The 16,501-nt window shown below is 41.6% G+C and overlaps 1 protein-coding gene across 1 annotated transcript in view; it reads left to right on the top strand.

Annotated features, from left to right (window-relative positions):
• Positions 1-16,501, top strand: part of LOC124795776 (thymus-specific serine protease-like) — a 150,886-nt gene that overhangs the window by 61,448 nt on the left and 72,937 nt on the right. The window contains exon 5 of the mRNA XM_047259860.1: positions 4,685-4,820. Coding sequence (XP_047115816.1) covers positions 4,685-4,820 — 136 coding nt within the window. The remainder of the gene's footprint in view (positions 1-4,684; positions 4,821-16,501) is intronic.

The raw sequence follows: 16,501 nt of genomic DNA, 5'->3' as shown, positions 1-16,501 counted from the left end.
AAAGACTTCAGTCTTTTTCCCACGATTTCACAGGAGGTGACTTACGTTAGTAAAAGTGCACTTTATTTCTATTTGACGCGGTTTTCGTAGCTTAGGAGCGAAACAATAAATGAGGGCGATAAATTGAAACTTCGTAGAATGAGGTGGACTTAGGTTAGTGCACATGGCCCAATTGGTCTCTTTTTTTTCGTAGGTGTGACAGATTATCGTGTTTGAATTTGAATTTGTGAGAGATTTTTTGTTATGGAAGTAAGGGAATTGGCTTTCTTGCCGCAAAAATCGACCATCTTGAATAAATAATAATAAATGCTAATAAATGATAGTAAATGATAATAATAATAAATAGAAGTACGGTTTTCCAGAGATTATGGAGTGTAAATTTGAACATGGCGCGATTTTCTATGTTAGTGGAGGTAGGCCAATAATAATAAATAATAATAAATGATAATAAATAATAATAAATAATAAATGATAATAAATAATGACAATAAATAATAATAAATGACGAATGATAATGAATAATAATAAGGACAAGTATGGTTTTGCAGCCATTATCGTTTTGGAATGTGAATTTGGGGTGAATTTTCTCGTGGAGGTAGGTCAATGATAATAAATGATAATAAATGATAATGAATGTTAATAAATAATAATGAATAATAATAAAGAAAAGTAAGGTTTTGCGTGCATTATCCTGTTGGAATTTGAATTTCGCACCTATTTTTTCTGGAGGCTTATGTTAGTGGGCGTAGCCCAATTGGTCTATTTTCCCGCCAAAATTCAAAATTCCCGCCATTTTTTCTGGAAGTTAGGGTAGTGGACATAGCCCACTTGGCCTATTTTCCCGCCAAAATCCGCCATCTTGGATGATGTCATGCGCTGTTACCAAGTCTACATGCCGCCATCTTGGATGACGTCATCGCCGCCGTCTTGAATAAATTTGGGAACAATGGAAACTGGGGTGGTACGACCCTTGCCGTACTACTTACAGGTACCGCGATTACGTCCTTAGCTGACCTGGGTTGCTAGGAAAACAGCTGCAGTCTGCGCTGACATGTGACTACGTTAGCCTACGGCAGTCTTACAACTCTACATTCCAGCCATGGTATGCAGAAGGCAAAAATCTGCTAAGGGAAGACAACACACTCAAATGGCGCATGCAGGAACACGGTTATACTCATGATTTTCTAGAATAGCAAAAACGTATTTATGTCGAATGGCTACGTCACTAAAGAAAGTAACGGGTAACGAATACTTTGCAACGGGCTTGTATCTCGACAGTACGGAAAAAATACGGAAAAAATTTATTCTTTACCTTACAGCCCTCTTGATGGGCGATTGGTCGCTGGTGTTTTGGAGCCGTTCGTACACAAGCTAATATTGCTTTCGTTGTCACGTTGGTTCCTAAGTACCCTACATCTTCCTACGGTCACACAACTGCACTCCTCCCACTATGCGATTTGCGTGATATAGCAAACTTAGATCGGAATAAAAAGTTACAATAATCGACTTTACTGAATTCTGCCTAGATCGTAGAAAGGTGGCTTCTGATGCAGTTTACTAGTTTCAATTTCATTAGGCTAAATACATCTGCCCAAACCTCTCTGCATGGTCTTGTGGAAAGGTTCCATACGCAGTATTACTCAATGACAAACGATATTCAAAACGCCATCATCTAGCAAGCGGACACTTTAATTGTTAATTCTTTTTCCTTTGTTATTATTTTCATACCAAATATCTAGATAAATTAATTGTTGGTTCACGCTGTTGGCGTATATTTCGTGAAAGTCGTTACAGGGAGTTCTGATTACATGGTATGCCGTTTGGGTACGTTCTTCAGACTTTCCAGTTGCTCAGAAATGGCGAGCACGGTCTTGGAGAAGATAGAATGTTTTTCATAGATCTCTTCCCACAACTTTTCAACCATGACTGAGTTCTAAAGATACAATTTTAAGTAAACAGTATCCCAAAAAGCTTCATCCGATTTCAAAAGACTACAACTACATGAATGAAGAAAGAAACTTGGGGTGAATTTTAACTCAAGTACTGTAACTACAGGGTGGCTGTAACTGAACTTTCGCTATTTTAGAGCCCCCCCTCCCCCTCCCATGAAAAATGAGTGATCGTAGGACAATGAAACTTTGTAGAAACATTTGTAAGGACATGCGGAAGAGAAGAAACGAATAAACCATTTTAATTTCCAAATGAGAAGGTAACATTTGTTACTTACGTACGATGTTTACGTTCCGGTTTATGAACGTTGATCAGTGTGACGACCATCTGAAACAACAACGGCCTGGAACGGCACTAGAGGTTTCTCTTCGGCTGCCCAATTCAATGGTGGACCAAGGAATGTTCGCTGTCGTGACGCAGCTCGTGCACTGCGTGAAGATCGTACATTGCGTCCAACATTCTCAGCCATGGCAACAGTAACTTCTTCTACAGTCTGTGGCGGAATTGGCCGTCTGTCTTTTCCAGGAACAATTCCGAAATTGCCACTTAATACGAACGTTTGAATTGTGCTCTTCAACCCCTGTGCGGGAAGGAGATCTCCCTGTATTCTTTTAACGTGTCGATACCCGCGGAGAGCTGCAGCAGTATTGCTGTCGTCTCGATAAAAGTGCTCACCTTGTCCAGACCATCGCTGACTGTAATTCACGCTGATGCTAGTGTTTCAGCCCTACGTTGCCGCACCGGCACCGGAGCCTAGCGGCAAGTCATGACGCTAACACCACTAACAACGCAAATCCTGCAGCATACAGTCTGAACATCATTCCTATAAAGATGGGTACCCATACGGTAAATAGTTTTCCGTCTACACTTGCTGAAGTAGCGAAAGTTTGGCGCCAGTTGTAAGTTGCTGGTGACTGTTGACGATAACGGAACAACAAAAGTCAATTCACTTTCTCCGTTTAGATGGGTCCAAATCAGTTACAACTGTGCGACGTGACTTTGTCTGGGGTGCGGCATAGCAGCTCCTACAGCCTAACGGACATACAAGACATGCGTTTCTCCCTTGGCCCTCAAGGTCAGCTGGTCTCACCATATGAGGCCTTTCTGTGAGGGTTTATGAAAGGCTCTGGTTACGTGCCTCCCCCTCCAACGACTTTGAGTGTATTGAACTACCGCATAGCAACAGCAGTGAATGTGAAACTCCAGACATGCTCGTAAAACTATGGGAAGAGTATGACTATCGTCCGGATGTTTTCCGTAGGTGCAGGGTAGGATTTTGTATTCTTTCCTAATATTGGCTGATTGCTTACAAATAGAATACACGGGGTTTCTCATGATTACGTTTTATGATTCACGGAAGAGTTAGTACGTACATCTGGTTCCGTATTGGTAGTCTCTTCCAATATTCCTTCATTGTTCCCTGCATGAGGTGAGTCGTCTCAAAATTCTTCTGCAAACGAGAGCGTGAAATCCTGCATTGAAAATATGCAAAAAAAAGGAAAAGCAAATGTCCAGTAATGGAGTGGCGATATGCAGAAGTCTCAACGAATAAAATTTATACGAGACATGATGAAAGAGAAATACCGATATCAGCCGCACGAGGGTATTGTAATAAATCAGTGAATATTCACTGATAGCTCACATAAAATTTTGAGTCGACCCACCTCATGCAGGGAACAAGGAAGGAATATTGAAAGAGACTACCAATACGGAACCAAATGTACGTACTAACTCTTCCATGAATCATAAAACGTAATCATTAGAAACCCCATGTATTCTATTTGTAAGCAATCAGTCAATATTAGGAAATCATTTTCTTGCTTTAGTTTTTCGTAATATTAGGTCTTTTATTTTTATTTTTATCTTTGTTTTTTATCTTCTTTATTATCTGTGATTTATATTTTTAGTTTTAGTTTTTTACGCTATTTTTTATTTCATTTTTGTATTTTCTTGCGTTCTACTTTTTGCAATTGTTTTTTGTTTCTTTTTATTTTTAATTTTTTCGTTTAATTTTCTTTCTTCATAACAGCTTTTTATCGCCTTATCTTCTTTTAATTTCGCAGACAAGAGCTCTAACGCCCTTTTTTCTCCTCTAGTCCTCTTTCAATGAAGGCATTGGCCGCTGACACCAATAGTTTCACCAAAACCTATCTAACCTACAAACAAATCTAGTATCCAATGTCACCGCCACTTTTGCCCTAAAAACTAACTAGGACGGATGTTTTCTACCACTTCAGGCTCCACCCACGAACGAAAATAAAACACACCTACGATTGTTTCGTGTAAAAACGAGGGAGGAGGAAATGGTACAATGCTTCTTTTTAAAAATCTTTTCGTTTACCACGTCGGACACCCGAATACACTTCTCGTCCACCACGTATTTCTACCCCGTATTCACAACTTGTCGCACACTACTTCCATAGCGCCACCCTGTCCACCATCTTCATTCCTCACAGCATTTTAGCATGAGTCCCGCAAGAGGTCGGAACTAAGGTGCATCCACATTGAAGATATTTTATGAAATGGTATCAAGGTGTATGGATATTAGTACTATATGTGTTGTGTCTGTTCTTTTGGACATGTCAGAAAGAACAGACATCACACATATAATAGCGATTGTGTGGAATACTAAACCAAACTCCATCCGAATGGTGCGAGCTCAGTGGACACTACGCAAACGCTTGCACCTTTGATGAAAGGCCTTCTGCGTAACATCGCTGTCCCCTCGTCGCAGGCTACCTGGAGGTGGTGGGGGAGGTGATCGGTGCCAACGACGCCGCTTGCCTGGAGGACATCCGCGCTGCGGCAGCTGAGCTCGAGGACCGCCTGCGGACAGAGGCAGACAGCGCCATCATCAGCAAGTTCTTCAGGTGAGTAGCAGTCTCACAGGCCACGCAATGGGAAATTTTACCCAGATGCGATGAGAGAACATTTACGAGAAACACTTGATAAATAACGCACGGGTTGGTATTACTGTGGACTGTTTGATGCGACAACAATGAAAATTACGTCAGATGTAGTTGGGAGCTTGAGGAAGAAGTAGTGTCCTTCTTTTTTTCGCTGTATACTCTAATATAAAATTGGCGAGAGGTAGAAATGGATCCCGCAGCGATCTCGGGTACTGTGACTATTGAAGACCAAAGGTCGTACATCAAGATCGAAACTTTACGCTAAAAAAAAAAAAAAAAAAAAAAAAAAAAAAAAAAAAAAAAGCACACAGTGGGTTAAGTGGTGTTTGCGGTGAGTTTACAACGGGCTGTAGTTACAGTTTCACGACGGGGTAATTCATTTCGTGGTGGTTGTATGAACATAGAAGATAAGCCAAAACCCGGAAACTGATGAACGAAGTGAGAAACTTGTGGCAGACGTTCTTGAAGAAGATCGCAGTGCGACTTGTGAGGAACTCTCCGAAGCCACACGAATCCCTCCAGTATCAGTATTCAGTATTCTGACAAATGATTTGAAGAAGAGACAAATTTCTGCGGGACAGGTCCCACACTACAGAAACTCCTGGATATTGCAATCTTGCTCAGACAACGATTCGGTCGCGAAGGTCAAGGGTTCTTGTGTCGAATTGTCACTATTGATGAAAGGTGGATTAGAGACTTTCAACCGGAGTTGAAATCACAGTAAAGTGAGAGAAGAGTTTCACATTCTCGACGTCAAAAAAATGTCGGCACACTCAATCAAATCTCTACCAGTTGATGATTTCTGCTTATGATCACCAAGGAATTATCACGATAGATAGAGTCCCATGAGTAACAAGTGTCAAAGTAGTGTAGTATCGTAACTTTATGCGAAACCTGAGCAGCACTTGCAACCTATGTCCTCAATTATTTGCTGGATGTAATCCAATCTCTGTCTTCCTCTATAGTTTTATCCTCTACAGCTCCCTCTAGTACGATGGAAGTTATTACCTGATGTCTTAACAAATGTCCTATCACCCTTCCCCTTCTCCTTGTCAGTGTTTTCCACATGTTCCTTTCCTCTCCGATTCTGCACAGAACCTTCTCATTCTCCACCTCATTAACTCACCTGATTTTCAACATTCGTCTATAGCACCACATCTCTAATGCTTAGTTCATGTTTCACTATCATACAACGAAGGCTAAATTGGCTGAATCTTCTTAATAATCAATTCCACTTCCGAGTAGTTCAGTCTATACATAGAGAAGCCAGCTTCTTAATTACACTTATATGAAGATGGTGTCTGATCTTTCGGACATGTCCGAAAGAACAGACACCATATCCACATAAGCATATAGTTTTCGCACACACTGCACTATCACTGAAACATAACAGAACATCCAGCACGCCTGTTTTCAAAGTATTTAATCCTATCGTAACAGTGTTTTGTATCTGTTCCCATACATAGTTGTTAAAACTCTCATTTGGGTTTTGAGTCCTACCATATTGTTACTTCTCTAATAATCTCGTGTCACTAAGACATTAGAGATTGAAAAGTCATAACAAACAAGTGAGGACAAAATTCTGTTTTTAACAGAGCTGTCTGCATGACATGGTGGAGGTGTCATGTGTACAGATAATTGTATATTCTAATTCTGGGGCTTTTTCCTCCTTGAAAGGAACTTTTTATTGTTCAGAAAACTACACAGAATTTTTTTAAGACAAAATTAAAAAATCGATTTTTTGACACTTAACAAAGGAGTGTCCACAAGGTACTCATAGTAACTATATAGAAGAAAGATTAAAACATGGTTACCGAGAACGTTGAAATAGACATCGTGGTTCTTATTAATGGTAATCTTACCAATTGGATCCACGTCAAGTAATGGAAAGTGCCCCCAAAAATATCACAGGAGCACCTCATGAATGACCGACCTCCTCCACATGCTGCGAGTTATAGGCCTCACTCTACGGCTTGAATCATTTGAAAAGAGCCAAGATCACGACTTGTAGGAATGCACTACAAAGTCCTAGACAGCTACTGTCCAGTTCCTGTGCTGTATGGGCCACTGAAGACGAACAGCTTTACAGTGAGGTAGCAAAAGTCATGGGATGCCCGCCAATATCGTATCGGACCACCTTTTTCCCATCATACTGCAGCATCTCCACGTGCCATGGTCTCAACAGTTCGTTGGAAGTCCCCTGCAGAAATACTGAGCTATGCTGCCTCTTTACCTATCCATAATTGCGAAAGTGTTGTCAGCATAGGATTCTGTGCACGAATTGACTCTTGATTACGTCCCATAAATGTTCGATAGGATTCATGTTGGGCGATATGGGTGAACAAGCCATTCACTCTAATTTTCCAGAATGTTCTTCAAACCAGTCACAAACAATGACATGGCGCATTATTCTTTCATAAAAATTCCATCATTGTTTGGGAACATGGAGTCCATGAATGGCTGCAGTTGGTCTTCAAGTAGCCGAACATAACCATTTCCAGTCAACGTTCTGTTCTGTTGGGCCAGGCTTCCCAGTCCATTCCATTTAAACACAGACACACCATTACGGAGCACCACCAGCTTGCACAGTGCCTTGCTGACAACGTGAGTCCATGGTTTCATGGGGTCTGCACCACACTCAAAGCCTACCATCAGCTCTTCCCAACTGAAATTGGGTCCAAGTCACGGTTTTCCACTCGTCTGGTGTGCAACTGATATGGTAACGAGCCCAGATGAGGTGCTGAGGCGCTGTCGTGCTGCTACCAAATGCACTCGCATGACTTGTCTGTTGCTAGAGTCCATTAACGCCAAATTTAGCCGCAATGTTTTAACGGTTACGTTCGTGGTACGTTCCACATTGATTTCAAGCATTGTTGCTAGCCTGTTAGCACTGACATCTCTACGCAAACGCCACTGTTCTCGGTCGTTAAATGAAGTCCATCAGCCACTGAGTTGTCCGTGGTGAAAATTAAGGCCTAAAATTTGGTATTCTTGGCACATTCTTGACTCTGTGGTTCTCAGAATATTGAATTCTCTGAAAATTTCCGAATGGAATGTTCCATACACCTAGCTCCAACTACCATTCCGCATTCAGAGTCTGTGAATTCCCGTCGTGCAGCCATAATCATGTTGGTAATTCTTTCTCTTGAATCACCTGAGTACCAATGACAGCTCCGCCAATGAACTGCCGTTTTATATCTTGTGTACTCAATATTACCACCATCTGTATGTGTGCACATCGCTATTCCATAACTTCTGTCACTTCAGTGTAAATAGAACACAATTTTACACAATCAGCTGTGTCACATAAGCGTTTTACAATATTCTTCATGGCTGTTTCACCTTCAGATATGTGTTTTACTCGTTTACAAGTGAGGAATGATAGTATCCCTGAGACGTAAACGTCGCAATTACCTTATGTTACGAATAAAATATGTGTGGTAGATGCTGCCAAACCATTTCTTTCCACTGAATCGGGGGTCATAGAATTTGGCCCTTTTGCGAAGCGTTTTCCAAAACTTAGGTCCGTTTGGTCATCAAAAAAATTAAAAAAGAAACAAGCTCATGAGAAAATGTTTTTATTGACAGTAATATTTTAATACATATCTGCTTTACTTTTCCACATAATTGCCAAGTCGGTGGAAGGAATAGTTACATGAAAGTATTTATATGCGTAAACTTTCATTCTATTATGGTGAAAAAATGGCTCTAAGTACTATGTGACTTAACATCTGAGGTCATCAGTCCCCTAGACTTAGAACTACTTAAACCTAACTAACCTAAGGACATTACACACATCCATGTCCGAGGCAGGATTCGAACCTGAGACTTGATTACACCAGTTACTACCAAGCTTTACTCTAAGCTGTACAAAGTCTGAAAAGCCCACTCACAAATACCATTCATAACCATAGCCAGTTTATGGTTAAGTTTACCAACAGTTTACAAATGGATTGTTTGTTTCAGAATGGCTCGCTCAAATGTTGCTATAATCATTCTCACATAACAAAATGGTCACATTCGCGAGTAAGCAACACGCCACGTGGAATTTGGTTATTTAAAATGTCACCAAAAGTTCCGAATTTCACAATGTGCCTTAACTCGAACTCTCTTCTACACTTTACGGCACTTCTCAAACATTTTGGTACCGAACTGTCACAATATTAGTAATTTTCATCGGAGCACATATCAGCAGGTCTGATCACTATCAGATCCAAGCCCCGACTCTACTCCTCTCCCTACACAAAAGAAGTTTCTACTACCCAAAATACGTACGAATAATTTCTGAGTGGAAGAGAAACGTCACAGCCAGTCGGAAACAGCATCAAACCCGCTCAGTCCCCCGCATAGATACAGAACCACTCAAAATTCGTCACTGAATCAGAACAGAATCACCATAAATAAATTTTGAAAATTCACAAATATAAAATTAACTTCTATACCGAAATCATAATCTCATTTCTCCAGTACCATAAACTGACGAATTAGTTTGTAACAAACTCCCCGGCACGTATGACTAATACACACGTCATTCTCGAACACTCCTCACATTACCTGTAACTTGAATGTATATGAAACACTCTTCCACATTCACAACTTCACTCACCCTCATAACTAAGCACAATTATAGTAGAAATTAATAAACAATCAGAAAATTAAACAAACTGAACTGCAAATAAAAACGACAGTATTTTGACTGCAGCTCAAACAGGGTCCGTCAGGTAGTGACCTCTACAAGATCGCATAGAGACGACATACACACCAACACCTAATGCCAGCCGCGTGGGATTAGCCGAGCGGTCTAAGGCGCTGCAGTCATGGACTGTGCGGCTGGTCCCGGCGGAGGTTCGAGTCCTCCCTCGAGCATGGGTGTGCGTGTTTGTCCTTAGGATAATTTAAGTTAAGTAGTGTGTAAGCTTAGGGACTGATGACCTTAGCAGTTAAGTCCCATAAGATTTCACACACATTTTTTGAACCTAATGCCACCTGTCCTGCGAGTGACTCATATTGCACGCCTGTTCAAGGATCTACAATCTCAATTAGCACGATGTAAAGGCACTATGCCTCACTCATAGCCACTTTTTCGAATGCAACAAGGGGAAATAGTCACTTGGTGCAAGAACGCGAGTGTACAGAGGCTGATACAAAAGTTCCCAACGAAAATCTTGACTCTTCTTCTTGGTTTTGGCTGCGCTGTTAGGGCGTACTTCGTTTTGTAAAGGATTATGCCAGACAAAACTTTGCTACGGCGTCGATTTTGGATGGCGGATCAGTTTGGTTAGCGTTTCACAATATACGTCAGCTGTAATTATTGACATACCATCCATGAAGTCAATCAAAAGGACGCTCTCTTCGTCCCAAGAAACGGCAGCCATTATTTTTCGATTCAGAACGGAGATTGCTTAAACTTTTTCGGGTTGGTTGAATTTACTGTTGTTTCAATTCTGCGTTGGTGTGCGATACCCACGTCTCGTCGCTCTTAACAGTGTGTGAAAAAAAAAAAGAATCATCTCGATATTCTCTACAGCGTCCCAAAAACTGTCATGCACTACGTATTCTTTGTGTCAATAAGGGGGCATTTTTGGAACCCGTCTCGCACACAGTTTGTGATGCCCATGCAGTTCACCTTCATTCCTCTAAACTGAGGTTCGAACAACGTTTCGGAATTCATTAGCCAGAACACTAATTGTCAATCACAGATCACTTCGAAGTTTTTGGTTTACTTGATCAACGTATTCGTCGGTCCGAATACTTGGCCTGCCAGTCCGCTGTTAATCATGAGAATTTTTGTGCGGCAATTTTCAAATTTTCCACACCATTTTAGAACTTGTTCGTCAATCATTATTTCAGATCCTTACTTTAGGCATAACTCAAGATGGATTTCAGCGGCTGAAGATCCTTTTGCCAGCAAAAATCTAATCACACGGCGCACTTCACAACTGGCGGAATCTACCATTGTCTCGGCCATTGTGATCTGGTCTCATTGACTGGCAGATGACTACTGAAACGAACCAGTCGTTTCCTAATGGGTCGGTAGATAGCACTGCATGCGTGAACCTTCATTCAGGGCTACCATCAGTTAAATATTGGTCACCAGAACTTAGTTTTGGAATGCGACTCATACGAGTATATAATATGTAGATGTTCAAAATTTCTATAACAAAAAGTGCCTGTCAAAAGGCACTAAAATCAGACACTACAACACAGTAATCAAACCGACAGCTACACATGCAAGTGAAACACTCTCATTGGACCGAAAACTAGATATACAAGAAATTAGGAAAGTAGAGATAACGATTATTATAAAAATTCTGCGACCACGGAACACACAAGATGGATACAGACTGCATACCATCAAGACTACAGAAAAAGTATCAGACATCGAAAGTGACATCAGAAAGAGACGAATGAAGTTCTATAGACACCTAGACAGAATACGGAAACAGACTAATTAAACGTCTATTGGACTATACGACATCACTTGAAGTGTGAACACCCTGCGTAAGCGAAGTTAAGAAAGTTTGACAAAAGCAAAAACTGATATAACGAACACATCAGACAGGGATACATTCAGAAGCAAAATTGACAAGTGGAAGTGTACTCCAGAGACAGAACCAAGACCATATCGACCAAAGAGGACCGAGGAAAGAAGAAATGAAATGAAATGTCGTGTGGCTAAGGCCTCCCGTCGGGTAGACCGTTCGCCTGGTGCAGGTCTTTCGATTTGACGCCACTTCGGCGACCTGCGCGTCGATGGGGATGAAATGATGGTGATTAGGACGACACAACACCCAGTCCCTGAGCGGAGAAAATCTCCGACCCAGCCGGGAATCGAACCCGGGACCTTAGGATTGACATTCCGTCACACTGACCACTCAGCTACCGGGGCCGGACGAAGAAAGAAGAAAGGCCATCGGGGAGAAAATGAAGAAATATTGGGAAAATAAGAAGAACGTTAAGACTGAAAAACACCTTTTTATCGTTCTCCAATGGGGACATTCGCTAATAATAATAATAATAATGGATGTATGCCACTGAGTATATGTAAAGTGAGTGAATTATGTGCATCAGTCTTGTTCTAGTGAACGGTGCATTGTTTCATTTTGAACCTCATTATTTCTGGAAGGAACTGCAAAGTGCTTTTTAGTGGTTGCATTGTGCTGCGACCGCCACACGGAAACCAGTGTTGCATGATGGCAACTTCTACCTTCTTAGTCACTTGTGCAGAGAGCTGTGGGATGGGATCTCCAGTACAGCGGCGGGGACGTAGCCAGGCATACTTGTTCGTTTTTAATCGATGATTCCATACAAGAGGTCGATGACTGAAGCCCAGAAGCCGACCATGGCTAACGGGTAGCGAGTGAGAACGCTGAGGTAGCAGAACGCTGTGACAGCAGGACAGCAGCCGGCGTCGATAGCGGTCTTGCTGACGCGAGTCAGTTGTCCACTCTACAGCAAGCGATTTTAGATGGTTGTCCATGACCCAAGGCAGCTGGCAGGAGCGTCGAACCCAGGACAATCACAGACTGGGCAGACTGACTGCAGCATTTGGCGAAAGTATGCAATGGGGGGCCTCACCTCAGCGTGTCCAGCTCAAAGCCCAGAACCATCAGGGCTAGCTGACACGTTGTAGACCAGTTGAAGACGCAGATTGATGAGGCTGTAGCTGCTTGACCACACATTTCACTGATGACTCACGTGGGGACACGGCGCTGACGGAATGACACTAACAACTGAACGGAGAGCATATACAGGGTCATTCAGCTGCCCCTACTGGGCATTTTATGCAACCCACTATGTTACGTCTCGGCCTCAGAAACCATGACAGATTTTCATATTCTCTTGCTTGCTATGTGCTAACTATTACTCCCACAGAAAAAAAAGAACTGGACCTTTTTTATAGAAAATTTAATGTAGTTAAATGTTGTGCTGCAATACGTTTTCACTAGAGACCGTAGTTTTAGAGTTATTCAAGAAAAACATACAAAAGTGACCTTCAAACATGCCCACACTCATCACTCACCACTCAGGATGTCTAGTATGGTGTTCGCTAAAGCTCAATTACGTTGACAATTCGATCCAGACTGAATCGTTACAAGCACGGTAGCCAGAGGGCTTGACGAAAACAATGGTCTAATTGTTTATTTTATGTTGTAAAAATTTGCGAATTAGTTAGCTAAAATTTACGCAAACACAAATTTTACAATTTGTTGGTTGCGTAATAAGGCCAGTCACTGAGGACCGAAAAAGATCGAAATTGGGAATAAATCGTGCAGTTGCAAATTTTTGTTCAGTGGTATGAGGGAGTGCCATGACATATTGTGTGTGAAAATGGTGGTAGGTTTGAAGATCACTTTCTTCAGTTTTTCTTGAATAACTCGAAAACTATGGCCTCTAGCGATAATGTATGCCCATACAAATTTAATTACATTAGATTTCCTACAAAAAGGTCCTATTCATTAGTTTGAATGTAGCGAGCGACAGAATATGGAAATACTTGCGCCTGGTTTTTGAAGGCCTCATATAACTGCGTGTGTTGGATAAAGCATCGGTAGGGGCAGTTGAATCGCCGTGTAAAAGCACTCACTCTAGCCAGGGTGTTACGGCAGGAGTTCCCATCACAGCACTTACAAGGGGAGGCCACGACGTTTGGGACGCGGATTTACTGCAAACTTCGTACACTCGTAGTACTCCATGAGGACAACAAAATGTGTGAGCAGTAGCGCGTACTTCTCAAGCGTTATTGAGAAAATCGCAAGATAATTTCGGTCGCCAAATATATACCCGTGGGTGGCCATTATTACCATGAAGCGCCGGCAGCCGAATGGTTCTTGAGCTCCCTATAGATGCGTTTAGAAGGCTGGAACTGACAAAAATAACAAGCCAGTGAAATACTTTGCGATGTCGCTGTTCGGGACTTCTCTTCTGTCCATGTAATTTACCCTGGAAGGAACACACATCAAGGATTTACTGAATGATTAATTTTGGTCTGGGAAATGATGATGAGGAGCCGGCTCCAGAAGAAGAAAATGTGCATGCTGAACTGCCACCAGTTGAAGGTGACAGTGCAGGTGCTGAATTGTACTACTGCTAAAGACATTTTTTGAATGCTGTAATTTATGACTGCAATTATCTGTCACCTTATTTATGTCATTTCATTGTAGCCATTTTTGTTACTGTTTTTGGTGAATAAAAAAAAATGGTTAGCGTTCAAGCCCCGTAGTCGCTGGATCGAGTCCCGTTCGTCAGTTTTTTTTCTAACACAGTCATTTTCTTTACTATTTATATTACAGTTGATGTAATGAGAAAAATACGTGTAATCGGATGAACTTTTATTAAATTTACAATGTTATTTGGTAGTCTACAAATTTTTATTATCACAAATAATATAATATTCATAACTACCGACTAGTAAACAACCAAACGCATAAATTGATGCCGAAAATGCATGCTTGTCCGTGTCTTCAAAATTGTTCGTATTTAATCGAAAGAGAACGAGAAATTGCTTCTCGTGAAGACGCTATTAAAATACACTCGATACTGCATGACCAATTATCAGCGCCGATATTTAAGGAAATGCTGCGTTGTGAATGGTTTGCTTCCAAATTATGGGCTGAAAGAGAGGTTTTTGAAAATGTTAACGATGTTTGTTTTTCCACGGAAAACCTCAAAATACATTGCGTATGCGGAAAGATAGCATTTATTCAATGCAGCTGGTGCCGTTTAACTTTGTTTTTCATGTTTTTACGAAAAATACCATCCCGCAACTTGTAATGTTTAAAGCGACGATTAATTGTACATCTTTAGAAAGCCGTCTGTGCCGGTCAAACCTTGGAGGTAACAAGTAGTTTCGGGCTCCTTCCCGGTATAAGGGATTTCTCAAATCACGAACAAGCACACATTTTCAGTATCACTTTATGCGTTTGATCGTTTAATAGTCGGTAGTTATGAATATTGTACTACTTGTGACAATAAAAATTTGTAGACTGCCAAGTAACACTGTAAATTTAATAAAAGTTCATCCGATTACACGTATTTTTCCCATTACTTCAACTGTAATATAAATAGTAAAGAAAATGACTGTGTTTGAAATAAAACAAACTTACGAGCGGGACACGATCCAGCGACCCAGTGATTACTTATTTATTTATTTACTTATTTTTATTTGCGTCTGTCTGCGCTTCACGGTAATGATGGCCACGCACAGGTATATATTTGACGACCGAGATTATCTTGCGATTTTCTCAATAACGCTTGAGAAGTACGCGCTACTGCCTACACATTTTGTTGTCCTCAGGGAGTGCTACGAGTGTGCGAAGTTTGAAGTAAATCCGCTTTCCAAACGTCGTGGCCTCCCCTTGTTAGTTAGCTGTGGAAACGTGGCTTTGTGCCATAGCATGTAAGAGTTCGGTCCATCGCTGAAGGTGGAAACCCACGTTGCAGAATGCTATGCCTCCATTTCTGCCGTTTCCAGATGCAGAATTATGTGTGTGACTGGGCTACACACTTGCTGTGTCTTTCTGCCTTAGTCTGATGCTCCAACAGTCTAAATATAAATAGCACAAACATAGTACACGATTAACTATAGAACATGAACGTTTCATAGTATTCTTAGTTGTGTCGGCTACTGTGGGTCTCAGCACCGACACAAACAAGAAACGAGGGAAGTTACCTTGGACGGTGGCAGGTATCCAAAATGACCTGTACATTAAACTTTCTAATTAATAGGACACTATATTTATAAAAATAAAAGAAACATAACTAAACTTCTTGTTATGAAGTGGCTTCCTGTGCTTCCTCCCCTCCTACGTACAATTACTTTACTCTGTTAATACTTACGGAACTCAGACTAAGTACTGTCTTTCTATTAGTACTGATACTCTCAAAATCTGCGACTGAAATGGGCACGAGTAGCGATGGGTGACTGGATAAGTCAGCGTCGACAAAGGGCGCTGAACTGCGTCTTTCTGGAAGTATGGTGCTGCCCGCTCTTTCCACTGGCGCGCGGGTCAGAGCCGTCTTAAAGCCGTTGGACGGTGTGCAGTCGATGCTTTAGGACGCCACATTTTTCATGACAGTTCCAGCTTTGGACATGTGTTTCACACGTTATGGTTTTGTTTACAAGCGAAGTAATGGTCACAATTACCTTATACACTACTGCCCATTAAAATTGCTACACCGAGAAGAAATGCATATGATAAACGGGTATTCATTGAACAAATATATTATACTAGAACTGACATGTGATTACATTTTCACGCAGTTTGGGTGCATAGATCCTGAGAAATCAGTACCCGGAACTACACACTCTAGCTGTAATTACGGCCTTGATACGCCTGGGCATTGAGTCAAACAGAGCTTGGATGGTGTGTACGGGTACAGCTGCCCATGCAGCTTCAACACGATACCACAGTTCATCAAGAGTAGTGACTGGCGTATTGTGACGAGCCAGTTGCTCGGCCACCATTGACCAGACGTTTTCAGTTGGTAAGAGATCTGGAGAATGTGCTGGCCAGGGCAGCAGTCGAACATCTTCTGTATCCAGAAAGGCCCGTACAGGACCCGCAACATGCGGTCGTGCATTATCCCGCTGAAATGTAGGGTTTCGCAGGGATCGAATGAAGGGTAGAGCCACGGGTCGT

This window comes from Schistocerca piceifrons, chromosome 4 (genome assembly GCF_021461385.2).
Source record: "Schistocerca piceifrons isolate TAMUIC-IGC-003096 chromosome 4, iqSchPice1.1, whole genome shotgun sequence".
In the NCBI taxonomy this organism is placed as follows: Eukaryota; Metazoa; Arthropoda; class Insecta; order Orthoptera; family Acrididae; genus Schistocerca; species Schistocerca piceifrons.
Note: the sequence above shows the minus strand (reverse complement) of the source record. Positions and strands in the feature narration are given on the sequence as shown.